This window comes from Pimephales promelas, chromosome 13 (genome assembly GCF_988280905.1).
Source record: "Pimephales promelas chromosome 13, fPimPro1.hap1.1, whole genome shotgun sequence".
NCBI classification, from domain to species: domain Eukaryota; kingdom Metazoa; phylum Chordata; class Actinopteri; order Cypriniformes; family Leuciscidae; genus Pimephales; species Pimephales promelas.
In genome coordinates, this window is record NC_142781.1 from 34,019,117 (window position 1) to 34,036,627 (window position 17,511).

General features: G+C 35.9%; 1 protein-coding gene across 2 annotated transcripts in view; it reads left to right on the forward strand.

Moving 5' to 3' along the window:
- Positions 1-17,511, forward strand: part of pals1b (protein associated with LIN7 1, MAGUK p55 family member b) — a 101,091-nt gene that overhangs the window by 1,405 nt on the left and 82,175 nt on the right. For both annotated transcript variants that reach the window (XM_089118926.1, XM_089118927.1), the window contains exons 2-12: positions 545-823; positions 6,276-6,484; positions 9,565-9,642; positions 12,500-12,625; positions 12,854-13,015; positions 13,289-13,366; positions 13,543-13,726; positions 14,858-14,926; positions 15,085-15,156; positions 16,306-16,473; positions 17,026-17,228. In XM_089118926.1, coding sequence (XP_088975052.1) covers positions 547-823; positions 6,276-6,484; positions 9,565-9,642; positions 12,500-12,625; positions 12,854-13,015; positions 13,289-13,366; positions 13,543-13,726; positions 14,858-14,926; positions 15,085-15,156; positions 16,306-16,473; positions 17,026-17,228 — 1,626 coding nt within the window. In that variant the 5' untranslated portion in view covers positions 545-546. The remainder of the gene's footprint in view (positions 1-544; positions 824-6,275; positions 6,485-9,564; positions 9,643-12,499; positions 12,626-12,853; positions 13,016-13,288; positions 13,367-13,542; positions 13,727-14,857; positions 14,927-15,084; positions 15,157-16,305; positions 16,474-17,025; positions 17,229-17,511) is intronic.

Here is a 17,511-nt window from a genome sequence, read left to right on the forward strand (position 1 = left end):
ATCTCGTATGTATATACGAAAAAGTGAGCCAGCCTAGGAAAATTGGGATCTTCAAATATATTAAAATGATTAAAATGCTTATTTTGTAAGCATATTGCGAAGTTGTGCACTGATAACACAATGAAACATAAATTATGGCGACATCATTTTGGCCAGGCTGTCATATAACGAATTTATGAACACATGCAAAAACAAGAGAGAATCAATGACATTTTTTATTTTCATAATTTTTTTATCTTGAACATTTAAATTTTTCAAATTTTATACCAATATTATTTTGTAGTCAACTTGTGCTTTTTGCTGTGAGCTTTTTGTTTTCTATGCTTTTTTTTTTTTTTGCCAAATAATTTTGTCAGATAATCAAGTTTAGTGTTTTGTTCTTCCCTCATACTTAAAAAAAAAATATATATATATATATATTAAAAACAAATTTGCCTTTGGACATGACTTTTGGCCACCACTGTGTTTATATATATTGTTTGAGGGTATGAATATGCATCAATGCCTTATGCTCTGAACTCTCTGAACCTTCACTATAAAACAGCCATGTTAACGTTACACATGAACGGGGACATGGCGGAGGACAGAGACGTGGACGGTCCTGACAAACTCATCACTCAATGCTGCACTGACCAGACGGCAGAATCCCGAGACGCCCCAGAGATGATGAAGGAGGAGGAAGAGGCTTTTGAACGGGAAACTGATGATCTGAACTCGTCCTCGGGTCAGGAATTGACACAGAGCCGCATTGAGGGCAACAATCATCCCTTTTTTGATGTGATGGACGTTGCCAAGTCAAGCACAGAAGAGGAAACGGCAACAGGTGAGAGACATAGGGTTCACAGGATAGTTCTCTTTGAAGTTATTTTTGGGTGTTAGGGTGAATTGATTGATATAAAGTCGCATTGCGTGTTATAAAGTCAGAATTGCGAGATAAACTATTCTGTGTGGGGGGGATCAGTCTTTTTTCCCCTTAGAATTGGCCTGATAACTCGCAATTGCGAGTTTATATCTCACAATTCTGAGAAAAGATGTCAATTTCGAGATATAAACTTGCAATTATGTGTTATAAAGTGAGAAAAATAGTCTTAATTCTCTTTTTTTCTCAAAATTGCGACTTTATTTCTCAGAATTGCGACTTTATATCTCGCAATTTTGACTTTATATCTCAGAATTGTGAATTTATATCTCCCAATTGCGACTTTATATTTCAGAATTGCGACTTTATATCTCAGAATTGTGACTTTATATCTCGCAATTTTGACTTTATATCTCGCAATTTTGACTTTATATCTCAGATTTGTGACTTTATATCTCAGAATTGTGACTTTATATCTCGCAATTTTGACTTTATATCTCAGATTTGTGACTTTATATCTCAGAATTGCGACTTTATTTCTCAGAATTGTGACTTTATATCTCAGATTTGTGACTTTATATCTCAGAATTGCGACTTTATTTCTCAGAATTGTGACTTTATATCTCGCAATTGTGACTTTATATCTCAGAATTGCGACTTTATTTCTCAGAATTGTGACTTTATATCTCGCAATTTTGACTTTATATCTCAGAATTGTGACTTTATATTTCGCAATTGCGACTTTATTTCTCAGAATTGTGACTTTATATTTCAGAATTGCGACATTATTTCTCAGAATTGCGACTTTATTTCTCAGAATTGTGACTTTATATCTCGCAATTTTGACTTTATATCTCAGATTTGTGACTTTATATCTCAGAATTGTGACTTTATATTTCGCAATTGTGACTTTATTTCTCAGAATTGTGACTTTATATCTCAGAATTGTGAATTTATATCTCCCAATTGCGACTTTATATTTCAGAATTGCGACTTTATATCTCAGAATTGTGACTTTATATCTCAGAATTGTGACTTTATATCTCGCAATTTTGACTTTATATCTCGCAATTTTGACTTTATATCTCGCAATTTTGACTTTATATCTCAGATTTGTGACTTTATATCTCAGAATTGTGACTTTATATCTCGCAATTTTGACTTTATATCTCAGATTTGTGACTTTATATCTCAGAATTGCGACTTTATTTCTCAGAATTGTGACTTTATATCTCAGATTTGTGACTTTATATCTCAGAATTGCGACTTTATTTCTCAGAATTGTGACTTTATATCTCGCAATTGTGACTTTATATCTCAGAATTGCGACTTTATTTCTCAGAATTGTGACTTTATATCTCGCAATTTTGACTTTATATCTCAGAATTGTGACTTTATATTTCGCAATTGCGACTTTATTTCTCAGAATTGTGACTTTATATCTCAGAATTGCTACTTCATTTCTCAGAATTGTGACTATATCTCGCAATTGTGACTTTATATCTCAGAATTGTGACTTTATATTTCAGAATTGCGACTTTATTTCTCAGAATTGTGACTTTATATCTCAGAATTGCTACTTCATTTCTCAGAATTGTGACTATATCTCGCAATTGTGACTTTATTTCTCAGAATTGTGACTTTATATCTCACAATTGCGACTTCATATCTCACAATTGCGACTTCATATCTCGCAATTCTGACTTCATATCTCACAATTGTGATAAAAAGTCGCAATTATTTTTTATTTATTTTTATTATTCAGTGGCGGAAACAAGCTTCCATACACTGAAGACTGAAGTAATGATGCTGAAAATTCAGCTTTGATCACAGGAATAAATTACATTTTACAATATATTCACATAGAAAACGTCATAATAATATTGAAAAAATTTTACTGTATTTTGGATCAACTAAATGCAGCCTTGGTGATCAGGAAGACTTCTTTCCAACATTAAAATCTTCTGAACGCTCGTGTAGTTCAGTAGGATCTGTATCACATGTGACTGTCCTCCAGAGATGCCTCGCCTCGCCTCTGTACTCTTAACCTCAGGTTTCTCAGGATTGTCCCTATAAGAAGTGCACTGCGCATTCCTTTGGGATAAACGTTTCTGCTAAATGACTGATGGCTTACAAGATTATGTTGACTGGTGACAAATGTCAAAATTTCATTTCACAATGTGGATTTGAAAGTGAAATGTATGCAATGATTTTTAGGCGAAATAATAGCATGGTACAGTAAAAAGCCTTGAAGGTGAAGTGTGTAATTTTTGGTATTACATTTTCTTTTGTCTTGTTTTCTGGACATCAAGAGAAATGTAAGAAAAAATGGGGTTTAGGAAATTAATCTTGTTTTCCCTTTTGAATTTATTTGTTGTCATCAAAAATATATATTGTGGCCATGAATTAACAATTCATTCCCACGACTTACTAATAATTAAGCACGTTTTAGGTGAATTCTGTGCACAATATAATTTCTTTCCCGTGTTTTAGTTAAATCGTGACCATGTTGTGTTAATTTGTTCCCTCGTTTTGATTTAACTATAAGGATCAATCACAAACTGCTCTGAGATTGTGTATCCAAATGCCGTATTTATTAAAAGGGTAATCCAAAGACAAAATCCAAAGTACAGGCAGGGTCAAACACAGGCAGTCCAAACAAACAAACAAACACAAGGCAGGGAACACAAGCAAAAGAGTGATCCACTGAACGGGCAACAAATCCAAAAAACAAGAGACATGCAGTGCAGGGAAATGCAGTGGAAAGGTCATTGGACACTGACTCTGATTTTCGCATGCGTTTTTCCATATTTGTGATGTGAACACCATTCAAATGTTTGCGAAACAGATGCGAAAAAACGCAGAAAAATCGAACCTGATTCGATTTTTTTTGTGACGGACATAAGTTTCGGAGGCAGTGTGCAAGCGTGACTGAAATAACGTGAGGTCGTATTTATTTTTTAACGTGCGAAATTTTCGTCCGTCATGAAAAAAATCTAATCGGGTTTGATTTTCTGCGTTTTTCGCTTCCGTAGCAAACAGTTTGAATGGTCTGACAATTCAGAGCCACCGAATCACGAATACGAAAAACGCATAATTTTTGGCCTTAAAGGCCCTTGTACACCAAGTCCAAAATTCGATTGACATGAGGTCATATTTATTTTTTAACAGGTGGAAATTTTGGGCGCAAATTTCGGACTGAAAGTGTGCAATGGCAGATGCAAATTTGCGTCCGAAATTTTTGCAGGTTAAAAAATAAATACAACCTCACGTTTATGTCAATCCCGCTTGCACACTACCTCCGAAACTTTCGTCCCTCATAAAAGAAATCGAATCGGTTCAATTTTCTGCGTTTTTCGCATTGATAGCAAGCAGCTTGAATGGCGTTTGAATAGTGTTTTGACAATTCAGAGCCACCGAATCACGAATCGACCGCAAGCTAGCTATTAATGGATTTCAAGGTCAAGGTAACCTTGGCCTAAACGTTCAAATATTAGGCTATATCTTGATGTCTTTTATAAAATATCAAATATTTTCTGTGACAAAAAATGTATTAAATAAAACTTACATGCATGAAATATACAAAAAGCAGCCGTGTTGAATTGTGAAATGTGTGGCAGATGAATAGTTTTCTGCAGTAAATATATTTATACTATTTATAAATATCAAAAAATATACCCATGTGTGTAAAATTGATGTAGAAATACAAAAACCATGTTTGTTTATAAAGTAAGAAAGGAAAAATAAACATAATGATTTGTGGAATTTAATGAATACCTGGATTAATAAATGATAAAATACATTTCTTTCAAATATTCGGCAAAGAAACATAAATACGGGTCTTTTTAGACCCATGTTGCGCATTAGAATGGTAGTGAAACAACAATGATTTGTATTCGAAAAGTAAGAAAGGAAAATTATTGTGATCTAAATCAAGTAAATTGAGGAATACCTGGAATACTGAATGATGAAATTAATTTCTTGCAAAGGTATAGAAAATGAAAACTCCGTCAGGTCTATTTAGACCCATGTTGTGGATCAAAGGGTTAATGATATGCTAAAGCCCGCCCATGCTTTGATCTGATTTGTTACAAGGTTGTTTGTGGCGTCAGAAACACCAGCGATTTCAAACCGTGTTTTTTTTTTGTCTTTGGTTCACTGCAGTTGTAAAGAGAAAATACTCAGCAATGCTGTCGACTCATGAATTTACACATGGTTTGTCCTAAGCATATTAAAAACACATAAGTTTGGACACCCATGCTAAAGTTGCCTAAAAAGAGGAATAAAAAAAATCATCTTTTAGATATTGATCTTAATGACTTAATTAGAAAAATGAGGAAAACTCCAACCTTTAAGGACACACATTTTCTTTGTGAATGAATAATGTCTCATAAATAAATAAATGTTTTTCCTTAAAATACAGGGTGCATAAGTCAGGGCACCCCTATGTTAAATTCCCATAGAGTCAGGCAGATTTTTATTTTTAAAAGCCAGTTATTTCATGGATCCAGGATAATACACTCTAAAAAATGCTGGGTTGTTTTAACCCAATTTTGGGTCAAATATGGACAAACCCGAAATGTTGGGTTAAAAATGTAATGTAAAAATTTAACCCAACGGCTGGGTTAGTCCATATTTGACCCAAAGTTGGGTTAAAACAACCCAGCATTTTTTAGAGTGTATGCATCCTGATAAAGTTCCCTTGGCCTTTGGAATTAAAATATCCCCACATCATCACACACCTTCCACCACACCTAGAGATTGGCATGGGGTACTTTCCATAAGATCATCTTTCAATGCAAATCAAACCAGCTTTTAGGCTAACTGAAGTAAAACCATGCCAATCTCTAGGTGTGGTGGAAGGTGTGTGATGATGTGGGGATATTTTAATCCCAAAGGCCAAGGGAACTTTATCAGGATGCATATTATCCTGGATCCATGAAATAAGTGGCTTTTAAAAATAAAAATCTGCCTGACTCTATGGGAATTTAACATAGGGGTGTCCTGACTTATGCACCCTGTATTTTAAGGAAGAACATTTATTTATTTATGATACATTATTCATTCACAAAGAAAATTGGTGTCCTTAAAAGGTTTGATTTTTCCTAATTTTTTTAATTAAGGCATTAAGATCAATATCCAAAAGATGATTTTGTATTCCTCTTTTTAGGCAACTTTAGCATGGGTGTCCAAACTTATTCACATCACTGTAAACGCTGGATTTTCATGATGGGGGACTCTAAGGAAAACAACGTTTTCATGCAGGCAGTGCTTTGAAAAGCTCAGAAAGTTTGTTGTATTAGAGATCTTTAAAAACTTGTCATTTAGAAGTGAATGGAAAAGTCATTGAAATGCATTAGTTAAAAGGCATGTTTTTGTTGTTGTTGAATGATTATCAATGGCTGTGTGTTGTCAGAGCTGGAGGATCTGCTGGACTCTCTGCGCTGTCTTCATCTGTGTCTGACTGATGCTGAGAGTCAGGAGGACCTTCATCTGCTGGTGGAGCTCCTGCTTCAGACAGACTTCCAGCAGGCGTTCGCCATGCACCGCAGCGTCGCTCTCGGCATGAGACGCCTGTGCCCGCCGTACCCGCTCACCACACACGCTCAGCAGCTCAGAGACGAGGTACAGCTCTACTCATCTGGGTACACACCAAAGATTTTTACATCTTATAAGATTAAGATCAAAATGTGAGAAAAGGAGAACAAATCCTAGATTTGACCGTTTTGCTCCAATCGAGTGCCGAAGTGATGACGTCACTTTGTAGGACAACTTGGAAGTTATCGAAAAGCTATGTATTTTCCCAATAGACTTTTGGAAAATCGCAAAAATTAAGATCTGTGTTCAATAAAGAGTCGTGACCCTTACACGTTTCCTCTATCAAGATAATCTTTACTAGTTAATCCAAACTGTATACATTTTGAAGCCTATATAAAGTTTAAAAAAAAACACAAGCAGGTTATAACTGGTGTGTTTTATGTCATAGATCAAAACTTGAAAATATTTATAGGCTTTGTTAACCACAGACCTTATTTCAGGCGATACGGTGAAAGCAAAACCCATCAAGGTGAAATTTATGAAAAATAAGACTTTTTAAAACAGAAAAACCACTAATACTACTCTAATAGCCACTAATGTTATATTGCACCCCATAAACACAATCATGCAAAGAAAAAAAGCAGTAAACCACCCCTTTAATCAATGCATCCTCGCTGAATAAAAGTAGGCTATTAATTAAAAAAATAAAATCTTACTGGCACCATACTTTTGAACAGTGGCGATTAATAAAAGTATATGTATAATCAAATGTGTTTACATTCAATAAAATGTGTGTTTTTTGTTTGTTTATTTGTTTGTTGCATGAGAATGACTCTCTAAAATCAAGGACCACAGTGGAAATAAGTTAATGCAACTTTATAGTGTTATCCTTGACAAATTTGTAATTGGTACTTTTTATTTCAAATAAACTCCAACTGAAACGCAATGCATTCTGGAATTGCATTGTTATGTCCCGTATTATACGGAACGGTTGGACGTGGAGTTTTAAAACGCTGTTAAAAAGGAAACCGGCCGACAGATCACCAAAAAAAAGACAAAAGCTAAGTTCAACAAAAATAATTTATTTTTGTTTTTGTAGTGGAAATGGAAATGATAAGTTAAAGGAAAATGACTTCAGGGTGCCCCAAGGCCAAAATAATATACAAAATAAACTTATAAACAAAACAATACTTAGTTACCTAAACCAAAAATAGACCAAAAATACAAAATGACTCTCGATTATATAACTCTCGACACCAATGATGCCTGTTTATTCAGGAAGCTCACTCGATTTTACACCTCATCTTATATGTGAATCTGTACTTTTTGGAGGTGTTTGTAGTCACTTGAGCAAAGGCACCCGGGGTGCTTAATTAGGACGTGGTAAGTGGCGGATCTGCCCTGTGCCAAATCATGAAGCTGGAGGAAGCCATTGGCTGTGGGGAATGTAATCCGTCACTGGCTTACAGACTGAAGTGTGATGCACTAAGACTTCCTGGAGGCCAGGATGAGATCTGATGGATTATTACAATCAGTGTGTGTGTGTGTGTGTGTATGTGCTGATTAGTTTATTGTCAAATGCAACACAGAGAGGTGTTTCATCACTAAATAATGAAACTAGCATGAATGATTTTTTTAACAATAACTATAGAATTATGTATTTAAAAAACTAAATATATTTTTTTCATATTGACTTTAAAATACTAAAAAATGGTTGAATATACACTCTAAAAAATGATGGGTTATTTTAACCCAATTTTGGGTAAAATATGGACAAACCCAGCCATTGGGTTAAATTTTTAAATGACATTTTTTACCCAATGGCTGGGTTTGTCCATATTTTACCCAATATTGGGTTAAAACAACCCAGCATTTTTTAGAGTGTAGGCAAACATTGAAGGTTACCATATTATAATCAGATCTAAAATGAAAATTCTTTTGTTTGTTTGGGGGTTTTTTTTTTAGAAGCAAACTGGAATGACCCTAATTTTATATTTTATTTTATTTTTTTATTGTTTTACCTAATCAGAATGTTATGAACCTTGGTAAAGGTTTTTGGCAATTGCTATGTGAACACAAATAAAAAATCATGGACTTCATGAAAAGGTTAAATAGTCCTAAAACATAGTCACACACAATGCAAAAATGAGCGCATTGGAAGTGAATAGAGAGCCTAAGTCCCGCCCCTCCGCTTCCGGCTCATGGGACCTTATTTCGGAAAAAAATATGTACGGTAGTCAATGGCGAGAGACAACTTATCTTTTTATTCCGTCTGAACTATGCCCTCAATTACACATATGATGTTTGTCTATTTAAAAGATAATTATGAAAGTCAAAAACGTCGCAGTTTGTCATAAAAGAGAAGAGTAACTTTTAGTTTGATGTGAAAATCGCTCAATGAACTACATCTCCTGGGAAGCGAAACAACGAGCGAGATCCGCTGCTCATGTCTGGTACAAAACACTCAGGCATGACGGCGTAACGTTACGATTATAACGTAATAAACAATGACAGACATTAGCCTCAGTAAAGTTAACCTCATTCATTGAGAGAAAATGTGCGCCTTTGGGATTTGTAGTCTTTGTAATTACGTATTTTCACAGTCTTATACCTCAACGGTTTTGCTTTTTTTTTACTTTAAAATGTATCTTTTAAATTGACAAACATCATATGTGCAATTCAGGGCACAATTCAAACGAGATCAAAATATTTGTTGTCTCTCGCCATTGACTACCATTCAATATTTTTCTGAAATAAGGTCCCATGGTGGTCGACCGGAAGGGGAGGGACTTAGGCTCTCTATGTGAAATTAATTTCATCAAGTGGAAACTTTTGGTACTGCACCTGAACAAAATCTTTCTGGAAGCAATTTTTTAAGATATCAACATCAAATTTGCAGCACATTTGTTTAGATTTATGGCTCTGATTTTTGATTTGACTAAACGAAAAACGGAATAAAATTAATTACATTAATTTAATTGAAAATAATCCGCCGTTTTTGACCGCCACTCGTTAAATTTGTACAATTGGGTGGTGCAAAATGAGCATGAAATGTAACGAAAATGTATTTGACTTTGTTTTAATGATCGATAAGTCATAGTGATGCTTGGGCCTAGATTGAATGTGGCTAAGTTGACTCATTCGTGACTCGTGTCATTGGTCCACAGGTGGAAAGTGTCCTTCACTCCAGTAAACACACTGAAGCCACAGAACTAACAGGCCTGCTGACTTCACCACACCTACAGGTAAATGATGAGGGAATGCCACACATCATGTCCTTGTTGGCATCTGGATAATTTTCCAAGTTTTAATACACACACCTTTGAAATCAGCAACACATATGGGAATTTGTCACATTTAAAAGCTGACAGGCCTTTTATTTTGCTCATAAATGCATTCATTGCTATCATAAATATGCAAGATGATGTGGTTAAATGCAAATAATTGTTTGCATTGGTAACACTTTACAATAAGGTCCCATTGATCAAAGAATCAAGATCTGATCTGCTGTCTAACATGTTCAGGCCCAAATTAAACTCTAACAAGGGCATGAAAACAACTTCCCCGTGTGTCTATTTGTACACACCACAGATTAGATCCAATTATCGGCCTTAGAAACAGATACCGGGCACAAGATCATTACCCTCCTGCATAACAGAAGATTTTCACCCCTTTTCCCAGCCCTCCCGCTGCTTTCCCTCACCACACGCTAACAGTCCGAGTTAAACTCTGTCTGTCTCTACTGTATGAAAAATTACAGGTAAAACAGAGGTGATGTGATGATTGACAGCGCTGTGGGAGATTATGGAGGATTGGATTTATGTTCAGGGTAAGCTGTTGGCAGTCTGGCATTGAGAAACGGATGTGGCCAAGGGTTATTATTGTGGGCTACGGTACGCCTGTCAACTTCAGTGAGGTAAAGCGGCAATCCTGTGTCAGGGGTTTCAGTGTGGGTCAGAGTCTTAAACCAAATGGGCTGGAACTTGCTTGAGTGCTTCTCAGCTTGAAAGAAGATTGATTGTTTGCTTGTTTAAAAAAAAAAAAATAAGGCACGGCTTTATTTTAACTTCATTTTTTTACTTTTTCTGAAGACAATAGGTGCTGTCACCAAGATGCTAGGATTTTGAAGGGTTGCTAGGGTGTAGCTATGCAGTTGAGTTATTTAAAATGTTACTATGGTGTTCTGGGTAGTTATAAGGGTTATGCTAGGCTGTCGTAGGCTAGTTAGCTGCTATAGGGTGTTTTCTGTGCTTATTAGGGAGTTGATAGGTGGTTGCTAGGGTGTTGCTATGTATTTGCTGATGTGTTTAAAAATGTAGTTTTGTGGATGCTATGGTGTTCTGGCCTGGGTAGTTTTAAGGGTGTTGCAAGGCTATTGTTAGGTAGCTGCTATAGGGTGTTTTCTGTGCTTATTAGGGAGTTGGTAGGTGGTTGCTAGGGTGTTGCTATGTATTTGCTGATGTGTTTAAAAATGTAGTTTTGTGGATGCTATGGTGTTCTGGCCTGGGTAGTTTTAAGGGTGTTGCAAGGCTATTGTTAGGTAGCTGCTATAGGGTGTTTTCTGTGCTTACTGGGGAGTTGAGAGGTGGTTGCTAGGGTGTTGCTATGTATTTGCTAATGTGTTCTGGGTGTTTAAATAAGTTATGGGGATGCTATGGTGTTCTGGGTAGTTATAAGGGTTATGCTAGGCTATGCAGTTGCAAAGGTATTATGAGTGTTTTAAAAATTTTCTGTGCTTGCTATGGTGTCCCGGGTGGTTGTAAGGGTGTTGCTAAACCAATGCTAGGTAGCTGCTATAGGGTGTTTTCTGTGCTTACTGGGGAGTTGATAGGTGGTTGCTAGGGTGTTGCTATGTATTTGCTAATGTGTTTAAAAATGTAGTTTTGTGGATGCTATGGTGTTCTGGGTAGTTTTAAGGGTGTTGCTAAGCCAATGCTAGGTAGCTGCTATAGGGTGTTTTCTGGGAGTTTATAGGTGGTTGCTAGGGTGTTGCTATACAGTTTCAAAGGTGTTATCAGTGTTTAAAAAAATGTTTCTGTGTGCTTGCTATGGTGTCCCGGGTGGTTGTAAGGGTGTTGCTAAGCCAATGCTAGGGAGCTGCTATAGGGTGTTTTCTGTGCTTACTGGGGAGTTGATATGTGGTTGCTAGGGTGTTGCTATGCAGTTGTGAAGGTTTTTTGAGTGTTTTAAATTTTTTCTGTGTGCTTGCTTGCTATGGTGTCCCGGGTGGTTGTAAGGGTGTTGCTAAGCCAATGCTAGGTAGCTGCTATATGGTGTTTTCTGTGCTTACTGGGGAGTTGATATGTGGTTGCTAGGGTGTTGCTATGCAGTTGTGAAGGTTTTATGAGTGTTTTTATATACAGTTGCTACAGTGTTCTGTGTGGTTGTAAGGATGTTGTTATAGTATAGACAGCTAATATACAGTGTTTTCTGTGCTTACTGGGGAGTAGTTTGGTGGTTTCTAGGGTGTTGCTATGCAGTTACTAAGGTGTTTCTTAGCATGTTGCAATGTGGTTGGTATAGTGTTCTGGGTGGTTGCAAGGGTGTTGCTTGGCTGTTGCTAAATAGCTGTTATAAGGTTTTCTGTGCTGACTAGGTTGTAGGTAGGTGGTTGCTAGGGTGTTGCTATGAAGTTCTTAAGATGCTCCAAGTGTTTTAAAATTATGATATGTTGTTGCAATTGTGTTCTGGATATTTGTAAAAGTGTTGTTAGGCTGTTGCTAGGTAGTTGCTATGGGGTTTCAGTGATTACTATGGAGTTGCTAGGTTTTTTAGGGTGTTGCTATGCAGTTCTTAAGGTGCTCCAAGTGTTTTCAAATGTTGCTATGCTGTTTCTTTAATGTTCTGGGTGGTTGAACTTATGTTGCCAGACTGTTGCAAGGGTGTTTTCTGTGGAGTTGGTAGGTGGTTGCTAAGGTGTGACTATGCAGTTACTAAAGTGCTGAAGGGAGTTTTTTTTAATATTCAATTGCAGGAGTGTTCAGGGTGGTTGCTAAAGTATTGCTATGCATCTACTAAGGATTTTTCCTTACTGGCTCAAGTCAAAAGGGTCGAGGCCCACATCTCCATTCACCAGTGTTGATGTTCATGGTTTTTCCTCAGGCCCTGATGGAAGCTCACGACTGTATAGCCGAGCAGGAATCGGATGTTGAAACTATTGAAGATGTGGACCAGGATCTAAAGACCACCAAACTAGTTTCCCTGGAGAAAACTCGTGACATGCCTCTGGTAAGAGACATTCATCTACATTCAGTGACATTTATAGTCTATAAGGGCAACAATGAATGTGTGTGTGTTTGTATATTTTTATATATTTATTATATACTATATATATTTGCATACTAGTTTTTTACTCTGATTTTAAACTATACATTTAAATGCAATATTCAAACCGTACGTTTGAATTCTGTTACATTGATTGTATTTAGACATTTGATTGTGTTTCTGTATGTTTAGGGTGTGACGGTTCGTAATGAACATGACTGCGTCATCATCAGCCGGGTGGTGAGTGGAGGAACAGCAGAGAAAAGCAACCTCCTCAATGAAGGAGATGAAATCTTAGAGATCAACGGTGTTTCAGTTCGTGGGAAAAGTGTTAATGATGTTCACAACATACTGGTGAGATCTAGGAGGTCCTAAACTCTTTGAAACTCCTCATAGTCTTTAACCATAATACTTTGCTGATATTGACTACCATTCAATTGTTTTGGGGTCAGTAAAAATTGTTTAATGTGTTTGAAGGAAGTCTCTTGTGCTCACCAAAAATCTTACAATTTAAAAATAGCTGTTTTCTATGTGAATGTATTGTAAAATCATCATTGCTCATGTCTTGAGTGTCACATGATCCTTCAGAAATCATTCTAATATGTTTTTCTTTTTCTTTGTCTCTAGTCCAGCATGCATGGCTCCCTCACATTTCTGCTCATCCCAAACTCTCAAAACAAACTCGCTCCTCACAGACCGGCTGTGGTACGACTTCATCGTTTCTTTATCTTCATTCTTTCTTTTGAGTGTGTGCTGCCTTTTCTAGGGGCCTTCTGGGATTTTTGTCTTTGACTCTGTTTGAAACCCTTCTTGCTACAATGCATTCTGGGATTGCCTTATACATGAAGTATACACTCACCTAAAGGATTATTTCTTTACAGATGCATGTGAAAGCAAACTTCAGCTATGACCCATCTGAGGACCGATACGTGCCGTGCAGAGAGCTCGGCCTGTCCTTCCAAAAGGGAGACATCCTCCACGTCACTAACCAGGACGACCCCAACTGGTGGCAGGCGTACAGGGAAGGACATGAGGACCAGAAGCCCCTCGCTGGACTCATTCCTGGTCAGTGTCTGCTTAGGACGAGTAGTAGAGCGCCTGGACGGAGTTATGGGATATTACAAATAATAAAGTAATCCATTGAAAAAAAAATCATATATATCATATATTTGCAGTGATTTTGCGCTTATAAATTAGTCATTAAGTTTAAACTCTGATGTATTGATTTCAGGATTATTTTATTATTATTTATGTATTCACTAATATTTGAATTAGGTTTTAGATTTTTAATTTATATGTGCTTTTGTAATTTAAAAAAAAAATATATATATATATATATACAAAGCAAAGCTTCTGCTTTATTAAAACATATTCTATCTTGCATTCTTTTTTTATCAACACAAAGCAACATTTTAAACAAAAAGCTGAGAAAATGTCCAAGATTACATACAGGTCGGATTCAGATTGAGTCCACCCCCCACCACCCCTAAAATTAAATTTTCATTTTAATTAAAATTTTAATTACATTTTAATTTTTTTTATATTTTTAAAATAAAAATATATTTTATTTTATAAAAATATAAATAACCAAAATAAAATATTCTAGCTTGCATTCTTTTTTTATCAACACAAAGCAACATTTTAAACAAAAAGTTTTTATCAACACAGATCAGATTCAGATTGAGTCCACCCCCCACCACCCCTAAAATAAAATTTTCATTTTAATTAAAATTTTAATTAAATTTAAAATAAAAATATATTTTATTTTATTAAAATATAAATAACTAAAATAAAATATTCTAGTTTGCATTCTTTTTTTATCAACACAAAGCAACATTTTAAACAAAAAGCTGAGAAAATGTCCAAGATTACATACAGATCGGATTCAGATCGAGTCCACCCCCCCCCCACACCCCTAAAATTAAATTTTCATTTTAATTAAAATTTTAATTAAATAAAAAAAATAATAATAATATTTTTAAAATAAAAATATATTTTATTTTATTAAAATATAAATAACTAAAACAAAAAATATAATTCATTTATAATTACAAAATTGTAAACGAATTTTGAAATATTTATTAGATATGGTTAACTATTTCCCGGTTTTAGTTTTAAGTTCGTATGATTGTTTGGAGTTATTTTCATAGTCTTCTAACGAATGACTATGTGTGTTGCATGTTGTGTTCTCTCAAGGGAAGAGCTTCCAGCAGCACAGAGAAGCCATGAAGAAAACCATCACAGACAGGAATCAGGAGGATAAAGGTGAGCTGGACAATGTTTCCCTTCCAGAAATCCCTGTTAAAACGTATTTCTACTCATAAACATACAGTACATGCTTCTTTGAGTTCACAAATCCTTCAACGTTGCTGTTGAAACCGATGTGGAAAGTTCGTCAATGATAAGAGTTATTCTTTCTTTAGGGAAACTTTGGTTTGCTAAGAAAAGCAAAAAGCAACGAAAGAAACCATTGTATAACCCTAATAAGAATATTGGTGAGTATGATCTTTGAATTCTTGATTGAACTGATTGTTCCTGCTTGCACTGTTGAAAAAACACGTGAATGTGTGTTACTTGCCATTTCTTTGTCATTATGTGTGAAATTTACGAGCAATTTCAAAGTGACAATTGTTTTTAACTAAATCCATTCTTTTTCAGTGCTTTTTTGATTGCTTATGAATGATTGCCCAACATCAAGTCCCTATTTACAGTTTGGGTGCAACTTTAGTAGCTATAGGGCATCTTCCCCACCCGTTTAACTTGGCAGAAACTGTACATTTGATGAGTCTGATGGGTACGTGCTGTGAACGATTAAACACAGACGAAGCTTGTTGGTTAATTGACGGCTGTTCACAGCTGGAGGTTTCTTCTTTTGTGATTTCTTGCATGCTTCTCCACACTAAAGATGGGCCAAATGAAATAACAATGAGAGCAGTTCTCATGCCCTGGTTGCAATTTGCATTAAAAAGACAAGGAACATTTACCTTCAGCTTTTGGTATCCAGCATTTACCCTTTGTCTCATGTTGTGGACCTTCATTGTTTGGGAATGTCGGTTTTAAAGGGTTAGTTCACCCAAAAATGAAAATGATGTCATTAATGACTCGTCCCAGGCCCGTCAGACCTCCATTCATCTCAACACAGTTTGAGTTATTTTAGATTTAGTCCGAGAGCTTTCTGTCCCTCCATTGGAAATGTGTGTACGGTATGTCCAGAAAGGACATAAAGACATCATCAAAGTAGTCATGTGACATCAGTGGGTTAGTTACAGCATCGGAAATACATTTTGGTCCAAAAATAACAAAAACTACGACTTTATTCAGCATTGTTTTCTCTTCCGGTTGTGTTGTGGATCCACGTTCAGTGACGCTGCTGACGTACAGTAAGAGTTTTTGTTATTTTTGGACCAAAATGTATTTCCGATGCTTCAAAACATTGTAACTAACCCACTGATGTCACATGACTACTTTGAGGGATACAAAAAAAAGGTCTCGGACTAAATTTTAAAATTTCTTAAACTGTGTTGAGATGAACGGAGGTCTGACGGGCTTGGGACGACATGAGGGAGAGTCATAGCTTAATCTTGAGCTGATTTTAATAGACTAATGACATCTATAATTTGCAAAAAACATTTGTCATTGTTCAGAGCATTGCAGTGAGGAAATCCTGACCTATGAGGAGGTGTCACTGTACCATCAGCCGCCCGAACGCAAGCGTCCCGTCGCACTGGTTGGTCCACCGAACAGCGGACATGATGAACTGAGACAGAGACTGTTGTCCTTAGAGCCGGACCGGTTCACCGGTGCTGTTCCACGTAAGACTGCACTGTAAAAAAATATTGATGGTTTAACTTAAAAAAGTAAGTAACCTGGTTGCCTTAAAATTTTAAGTTGATTGAACTGGAAAAAGTGAGTTAATACAATGAAGGAGCGAAACTCAAAATTATATGTTATCTGAACTAAATAAATTATTTAAGTTGATTTGACAAAAGAAAAAAATGTTGTGATTACTACACTGTAAAAAAATATTGTTGGTTTAACTTAAAAAAGTAAGTAACCTGGGTTGCCTTAAAATTTTAAGTTGATTGAACTGGAAAAAGTGAGTTAATACAATGAAGTAGATTAATTTAACCATCAGAAACTCAAAATAATAAGTTATCTCAACTAAATAAATTATTATAAAGTTGATTTGACGAAAGAAAATATGCTGTGATAACAAATCTTGAAAATATTTTTTACAGTGTGTGCTTTTCTACAACCACACGTAATATGCATGTGCACGCCGTCAGCGTCTTCACAGATTCGTGTTTTTGAAGTTTACGCAGAGTTTACTGTGTATCTTATATGTGATTATGCACACGTTACAGACACCACACGAAACCCCCGCACGCATGAGCTCAACGGAAGAGAGTACAACTTTGTGTCACGACAGAGCTTTGAATGTGAACTGGCTGCTGGGAAATTCATCGAGTCGGGCGAGTTCGAACAGAACCTGTACGGCACACACACGGATTCAGTCAGACAGGTTGTCAACTCTGGAAAGATCTGTCTGCTGTGTCTGCAGCCCAGGGTAAGACTGACTGAGCAAGGGTTACTTGTTTTATCAAGTTGGTTTTCCGAATGACCTGTGATTTGAATAAAAAAAGCAAACTAGAAAGGTCAGTCAAGTAATAATAAGTAGCTAATTGACAATATGCAATAACACTGTGCAATTTACAAATCACACACCCAGCAAAATATGAAATATAGTCTAATGTACTGTATATATTTTAAAAAAGCTACATATAATCAAATCACTTTTATTTAATCAATTTAATTTATATGCACTATTATAAAAATGCATACTAAAAAGG